This window comes from Drepanopeziza brunnea, assembly GCF_022702325.1.
Source record: "Drepanopeziza brunnea f. sp. 'multigermtubi' strain 214-2 chromosome Unknown ctg7, whole genome shotgun sequence".
Lineage (NCBI taxonomy): Eukaryota > Fungi > Ascomycota > Leotiomycetes > Helotiales > Drepanopezizaceae > Drepanopeziza > Drepanopeziza brunnea.
In genome coordinates this window covers 427262-435091 of record NW_027094070.1, presented here as the reverse complement: position 1 = coordinate 435091, position 7830 = coordinate 427262, and the positions used below count along the sequence as shown (strand labels likewise).

Genomic DNA, 7830 nt, shown 5'->3' with positions numbered 1-7830 from the left:
CCGCCATTGCATGGTAACGACTCTCTACGGAAATCTCTCATCTAAGATTATGCATCTTTTACGCCTATTAAATCCGAGTCCTCTCGATGTTTATTTCAACCTTTCAATTCGCCGGGCTTCACTCTCCGAAATAAATAGTCAGCATGCGTTAACAGTGTATATTTACGGTCATAATATCTGGCCATCTCTCCGAATTCAACACCTGCTTTTTTACATCACCTTCAGCTCATACGTATCCCTAGTGCCTACCTAGTAATCGACATGCATGCTACGTAGAAGACATGCAAATCAAGACTTCTTCTGTCTTCATTGGCTGTCTAATCTATCAGAACAAAGAGCATCATGAATTATATGTTTGCAAGGTGTGATCCTGGCGGCCTTCCGCAAGCTCCGGGGCCAAAGGACCTTGCTTCGCCCCGGTCGTAGTGCAAGGCCGCCCTTGGAAGACTTCCACAATAACGCTACATCAATTTTCTTTGAGAAATACGCTTTAAAAAGATATAAAGAAAATATAACGCTTGGCCCGGCCGCAAGCGAAAATTTATAGCCTTTCGTAAGCTCCGGAGTAAGTTTTCCGGACTTCGCGGTCAAACGATTGAATATAATATAAATCCCGTTTATTTTTACAAATAATGTTTTACAGCTAAGAATCGTCTTCGAGCTTTTTCCGGGAACTAGACTTTTTTATACAACTTAATTTAACGCTTATCTCCTAATTCTTGTTCGCCTGCAACCTCACTTTACTTTCGTAATAGCTTTTATAAATCTATATTGCTCGGCTGTAATTATAAAGCCTTTGATTTATTTAGCTTATACTTTCCGACGAATATTTCGGGTGTAGTTCAAAAGTGTTTTACGCTTTCGGTATGTCGAGCAAGTAAAGATTCGACCGAATAAATAAAGATCACGGATTTAAAGCGCAGCAAGAGTGTTACGGTATTGGCAGACCTCAGGCCTTGACGAGGTTCTAGGGATTGGTTAATTGTAGGATTAGTCAGCCGAGGCTAGCGGCCGCTCCGCCCCACGTTACAAGACCTCGGCCCTCCTGTACGGTATTATACCGGTAGTTCTTTCCTACCCCGTCTTTCTTTCTCATTACCAAGCGTACGATTAGGTAGTACTATAATACTATTCTTCTCCAGCCGTAACATAGAGCAATAGCGAGCAATATCGTCAGCTACTAAGCTCTCGTATTCGTCCGATTCTGCGACCGATTCCGTAATCAATTTCTTAAATTCAGCTGATGCCTCCCCAAGCTTCTCGGCCGTCTGCCACCTTTCAAATCTCTTACCGTCCGAAAATATTAATAGCGGTTATAACGGTTGCTCATCGATATCGTGTATAATGATATCGGCTTCGGCTTTATTCTATTGTCGAGCTTGTTCCAGCTCTTATTGTATTTCTTTATCGTTTTTATCGCTCGGTATCATCGTATAATCGATTTTATTGCTTTTTTTCTTCGCGATCCGCTTTGCTATCCGCTTCTTATCTTGCTTGATCTATATAATCTAAATCCGTAGCTTAGCTTTCAGTTTTCTTCGTATACGTCGATCGTATCGCTCTTATTTGGAATTCGCCTTTTGCCTTTCGATACTGATCGCGTTCTCGGCTTTTGCAGAAATTGTATTTCGGTAGCCGTTTTCTCGCTTAAGAAAGTTCGTAATCTGTAGGTAAGATTTGCAGCTCGAATAGCGCAACCGATTCGTAAGTAAACTGGCCATATTCAGTGGTTCGATCGAGTGGTTCGATCGAGTGGTTCGATTGAGTGGTTCAATTGAGTGATTCAATCAAAGGTTTAAAGTAATTGGACTGATTTCTCGACTTGGGTGTTCTTGCTCGGACCCCTTACACGTAACAGCGTCCGAGTTCTCCGGAACGATTACTCAACATAATATCGGTATAGGAAAGAGCATTCTTGCCGCTGATGAGGATCATCCAGGAACGCCTCGCCGGAGGCTATTTACCACGTGATGATAGCTGATCCTTGTTTCACTCGCTCCATCAAAGCTATTACCCAGAAATCTATAGATTTTTCAGTAAATATAATCAACATTTTTCAAGGAGTTCTCAACGAGATTATAGGCTAAGACATTGCTTTGGTGCAGATTTAGCACACGTGATTACGTATATGTCTCTTCGAATTGCCGGTTGCCTCCGCTCAATATCCGGAACCCTACTCAACTTACGTAGTACAGACCACCACCATGGATACGATTTCTTATTCTTTGATGAACGGCCGTAGCCCGATCGCAATATGTGCGACACCGACTGGTCTGCGATCCCATGCTATATGAGCCGACCGGGTTTTATTTCGGCATTACGGTGCGGGTACTCCCCAAATCTTCCCGCCTATTACGATCCAGGATTGGATCTAAAGCCAGTCGCTGAATCAGGAAAGCTGAGCGCAGACCACCAAATCGAAGACATCTATTTACAACGACCCACTGCAGGCGAGCTAGCTATCGACTCAATCGTCCCTATACGAGATACTGAAAAGGTACAATCCAAAAGCAATCTTGCAACACACGCGGTACTCGCCAGCCATATTCAGACCAGAGCCCAGAATATAAACTGTACCAGATATGCGTCTTCGCGAATTGTGCTATGATCCCGTCCACCCGTCTTTATGCACCCTACGAATTCCGCTGGTTCGTGTCATCTCACGGGAGTAGAAATTGCTATGATGCGCCTAAGACGTTGACCAATTAGTCTATGTTCGAGGTTCAGACCGCTACAGCCGCTCACGGCTAGGTTAAAATCTATCGCATAAGAAGGTCGGGTTGTTGTCTGTAAGCGAGTCATCTGAATTCGGACATTACCCTCTGCAAGCTTCGGCTGTCCCTGCAGGACCAAACCTTAAAAGTGTGACGAGTACCGGTATCAGTCGGCCGTCTCCAGAGATCCTAATTTCTGAAACGCGCGGTACCAGGAAGGTCTTCTAGCAACGCCTGAGCATCGTTGCCGGTGTAGCTGCGGAGAGCTGAAGCCGATTAGTTATTTCCGATGGACTTTACGGACATCAAAAGCACCGGCCAAGATTCGATTAGAACATTCTTCGGACAATTTACACGAAAGGTCTTGCGGAAGATATTATATCATACCTTTGTCGATCAGTCTTGGAAATCTTATGGTATCAAGCATCACGACATTCCCTTCTTTTGTAAGCCGGGAAGGGCATGTTATCCATCGGGAGATTGCAAGGATCCACCTTATATCAATGAACATTTGCCTTGCTAACGAAACTCGATAATGCACTTCAGTCCTTATTTTCGTGTTCATTTGTCATGTAGTGTTTCGCTTCTCGACAGAGTGATGCTGAGCGGTACCCATCAGGCTGGCCGTCCACATCCCATTGGTACTACGACGGAGCCCGGTATTGGCCTGATAATACTAAAATTTTCATGCCACGGCAAACATGAGCTATTGTCACACTTTGATCGCTCTATTCAGCGCCAGACAAGCAGTTCTCCGCCAGAGGCACGGCATGGAATCTTCCGCCGCCCGCGAATGCCTGGCAACATGAATCAACGCCCCTTGAACACGCTGAACTTGGCTATTTACTTCAAGGTTTAAGCCTCACCCTAGGTAATGGCGAGGTATCCCCAGTCGAAGAAGAATTCTGAAACTTCACACTGCGGATCCAAATGGAAGCAATGTATATCATATGCAGTGCCCTGGCAGGTTAACGGTTTGCAGGCTTTGAAGATGCTACAGGTAGCGATAATCTTGCCCCCAGAAATCCGACACAATGATTCTCCGTAGAGTTGAATCTGTAAGTGACATGCTATACGAAAACAGCTCAGAAGCTTCAACTAATGGTACCTCGCAGATCCCAGGAGAATGCAGAGTGCCCGAGCTTCTTGCCGGCATCATAATACCCCAGATATTGGCCTTATTCTTCATCGCAGGACGAATCCATACCCGTGTGAGGATTCTCAAATTATGGAGTTTGGACGACAGTCTGATAGTGATCGCCTGGATCAACGCGGTACCTATAACCATCTTGTATGGTGTTGCTACGAAATATGGCCACGGCTACCACATGAATAATGTACCTTTCGAGCTGCTGAAGGTATCCTTCACCATCGTCTACGTCACGCTCATCTTCTATCAGTTGGCACTTGCTTTCACCAAACTGTCAATTCTAGTCTTCTACCTCCGCGTCTTTCCTGGTAAACGGGAGAGAATAATGTGCGTCAAATTCCTCTAAAGAGTTTGAACTCTCCAATCCATTCTAAAAATAAAAAAACACATATTCTGCAGAACAGTGCTGATACGGACATCTTGCAGGTGCTGGACGACAATTGCAATCGTGATTGCATACAGCACAGCCCTTTTGATTGCGGACATTCTATCGTGCCAATCCGTCGGAGGCCGCTCTTACTTTGGCCCCAACGTAAAGTGTACCAATCTACGGACTATCCTTGTCACATCGACGATTTGCCACACCATAACGGACGTGTGGATCATCGTGATGGTCCTTCCTGTCATCTGGAAGCTGCAGCTTCCTCGAGGCCAGAGATACTCTCTCATGGCTGTGCTCAGTCTAGGAATCCTGGTCACTGTGGCCTCCATCGCACGCGCTTCAGCCATCGGCCGAGTGAGCAACACCAACCATGACTTGACCTGGTTCGTTGCTGAATTCGATATATGGACGATCGTGGAGGTTTGCGTCGGGCTGATCTGTGCATGCGCGCCGACGCTGCGTCCGCTTCTGCTCAAGATCTTCCCTGTGTTTATGGCGAGTCACTCAGGCCAAAGTAAAGCACGCTTCAGCAAGCATTCGGCTAGAGTCTTGTCTGGGAGAGTCATCGAGCTCAGTGAGCAGGAGCCTGCGTCGGACGGACGCATACTTCAGGGCCGCGAAGGGTCTTGGAGAGAGTCTCGGGGAGTGGATAAGTGGGACACGGGTATCACAGCAGATCCTCAACTTCCTTATTCTTCCTTGAGATAAGGAATCTGAAGCCCGGGATATTTATTGTAAGCGAATTCTGGTCGAGTCTCGAGTCGAATGCTTGCAATGGTGGGGTGTAAGAACACTCGACTATCGCAGGCACAGCTGCTGCTAGGTACATGTACAGGTAAGCCTTTCTGCTCAAGGCTTGGGCTACCAGTCATTCGTGCCATCATCCGCTCCGCCTAACTTCTGTATCACTGCGTACCCGCCTGTGTCTGGATCTATAAAAGCAATTTTGCTCCTTCGCCGGCATTGTACATCTCCAAACACCCAAATCCAAAATTCATTGCAGCATCCGACAAACAATTATCCAACCAACATATCTGAAAAATTTCTATACTATACAATGTCAGAATCAGAAGCAGCTCTCAACGGTGACGCGATTCTCGCAACCTACCGACCAGCCAAAGCTGCCTTCGAACTGGCCAGCAGCATCGATGAAGACTCAACCCAGAAATGCAAATCTGGTACCGCGCCGTACTCATACATCGAGCCATCGTCGCACATGTTGGAAATAGTGCGGCAGGAAATCGCACCGTTTCTCTCCAGCGCCGGTGTCATCGGAATGGTCTCTCGACCCGCATCCCCGATCGTCTTCTCGTTGTCCCTCCGAAGCGGAGAGCGCGCCTTTTGCTTCAAAAATCAAAATCAAATTCTCAATATACCCATCCGCCACTTCGCCCGAGGCGAGACCGGCTGTCATCAAGTTTGCGCCGAGGGAAATATATGGGCTGCCCACGGTTGAGGGCAGGAAGGACACCATTGGCGGGGAACTCACGCTGCAGGTGCCAGCTGGCCCCCTGACCGTTGAAGTTGCTGTCGATACGCCGTTCGCGAATGGGTTCTGGAGCAGCCCGTGGAAGAAAAGTAATCGTGCCGTCTTCCTGCGGGGGGTTACGATGAGAGAGCAGCCACGGACGTCGAAGTTCGACGAGTTGACGCAGGAGGAGTGGAAAGCATTGATCCCGTATGAGGAAGAGTGGGAGAGCCGGTTGACTGATCAAGCCGTAAGGTGGCACCTATCCAGTCTTTGACGTTGAGTAAATAATTGGAAGGTCGGGATGCTAGTGGAGAGACCTTAGGGACAGGTGTGTTACAGATCAGTGCTGTGATTTTGGAGGAAGAGGCAGGTGATGATCGATAATTGATGACCATATAACGCAGCGACCTATGCGAAATAATTTACGAATACACGATGAAGAAGAGGAAAGCCTATTTGTGCCTTCGAATGCTATGGACTGTGATCCATACCGGTCCTGTCCTCGAAGACTCCCAATGATTGCTTAGTGAGGAGGGGGCGTTTGTACAGTACCCTAGAACAAATAATGCATAAACGCTTATTTCACACCAAAACTCGTCTATTTGAGAGCGTGAACTTTTTACAATCATAAGCTTCAAATGAGAAACAAAAATTGTAACCCTTTTACTAAATACGAATAGCTCATAATCATCAGACGGTTCTATTCCATATCATTGTCTGATGAAGTTAGGTAAAGCAGGAAGGGTAGAAAGTTGGCTCTCGCTTAATATTTAGACTTCTCGCTTAATATTTAGACTTAAACCTGATAGAATCAACAGGCTAGAAAGTGATTGATGCTACGTAGTATGAGAGTGCTGAGAGCTATATACTACGTACGTGGGAGTGTCCAAGAGGCTAGTCCATACAGAGAGATGAGCGAAACCCGATATTCCAGCAAATCCCGCCAATTTTGGAAAGGATAGAAAAGAGAAAACGAGGGGAGCGATTTCAGCTCTTGTCTTGTGCAGCGAGTTCTATCGAATAAGCAGATTTAAGCTTAGTTGTTCAATCAACTCGTTCCCCGAAGCTGGGACTAATGAAATATAGCTAATGTGATTTTTTTTTGACCCTTGGTTTTGGTGCGAAAAGGGGGTTTTGCAATGCAATTATAATATCGTTAATGCTGTACCTCCTCGGTCGCTTTATCACAATATATTCGTGTACGACAGCATGTCGTAGGTAGCCCCTTGAAGGCTTGAACTCGGCCACTTCCGAACCCGTTTCCGGTGCCGTCCTCGGCAGTGGTAATACGTTCGCTCACCTGTTGAGGAGTGGCATGACGAATCAGCCCATACAGACGTCCACCGTACATGCCACCACCAGCGCGTCAATTCATATAAGCCTCTTCTCTCTGTCCATCTTCTCCTCCTCCTCCTCCTCCTCCTCCTCCTCCTCCTCCTCCTCCACTTGCTCCCCCTCCAAGCCCATCAACAGCCAGAGCATCACCAAAAAAAGCCCCCAGGCCACCAGTTCCGCCACTGCAGCAGCTTCCGCGTCCACCTCCCGAATCCACACTCGCCACCCCTCCTCCTCCTCCTCCTCCTTCCACCTCAAAACCAGCCCTCCGAAAACCCGAAGACCTCAAGAGTCAGCCAACAGAAAAAAAAAAAAAAAAAAAAAAAAACCACAGCAACGTCTCAACGTCCCCTCACTCAGACTTGATCTCCCAGGAGAAAAAACACACGGGAAATGAGAGAATGAGAGAATCCTAACTAATCTCTTGAAGAGCTTACGTCCCGTCGTTACCGAGAAGCAGCCGGCAGCAGCAGCAGCAGCAGCAGTGCCAATGGCGAGTCGGAAGCCGCTTCACGCGCGGAATCTCGTCGCGCGTGACGAGCGAGCAGCCGAATGTACGAGGGGGCGCAAAGCAGCCACAGGGAGATGGTGGTGACGACGAGCTCTGCGCGTGGCTGCTGCTACTGCGTGTGACGGTGCAGCGGTGGGAGGAGGCGCGCGAGGCGCAGGAAGAGGAGGAAGATGAGGAAGAGGAGGAAGAGGAGGAAGAGGAGGAAGAGGAGGAAGAGGAGGAAGAGGAGGAAGAGGAGGAAGAGGAGGAAGAGGAGGAAGAGGAGGA

At 47.5% G+C, this 7830-nt stretch overlaps 2 protein-coding genes across 2 annotated transcripts; both read left to right on the top strand.

Moving 5' to 3' along the window:
• Positions 1 to 3748: 3748 nt before the first annotated feature.
• On the top strand, positions 3749 to 4954 carry L3040_004669 (uncharacterized protein; the record flags this gene model as incomplete). Its single annotated transcript, XM_007287992.2, has 3 exons — positions 3749 to 3772; positions 3830 to 4191; positions 4291 to 4954. 3 exons carry the CDS (start codon positions 3749 to 3751, stop codon positions 4952 to 4954), a joined length of 1050 nt encoding a protein of 349 aa, XP_007288054.2.
• A 349-nt stretch (positions 4955 to 5303) lies between these two features.
• On the top strand, positions 5304 to 6236 carry L3040_004668 (uncharacterized protein; the record flags this gene model as incomplete). Its single annotated transcript, XM_066156284.1, has 4 exons — positions 5304 to 5525; positions 5665 to 5964; positions 6026 to 6045; positions 6122 to 6236. The coding sequence occupies 4 exons, from the start codon at positions 5304 to 5306 to the stop codon at positions 6234 to 6236; spliced, it is 657 nt and encodes a 218-aa protein (XP_066011703.1).
• Positions 6237 to 7830: the final 1594 nt, after the last annotated feature.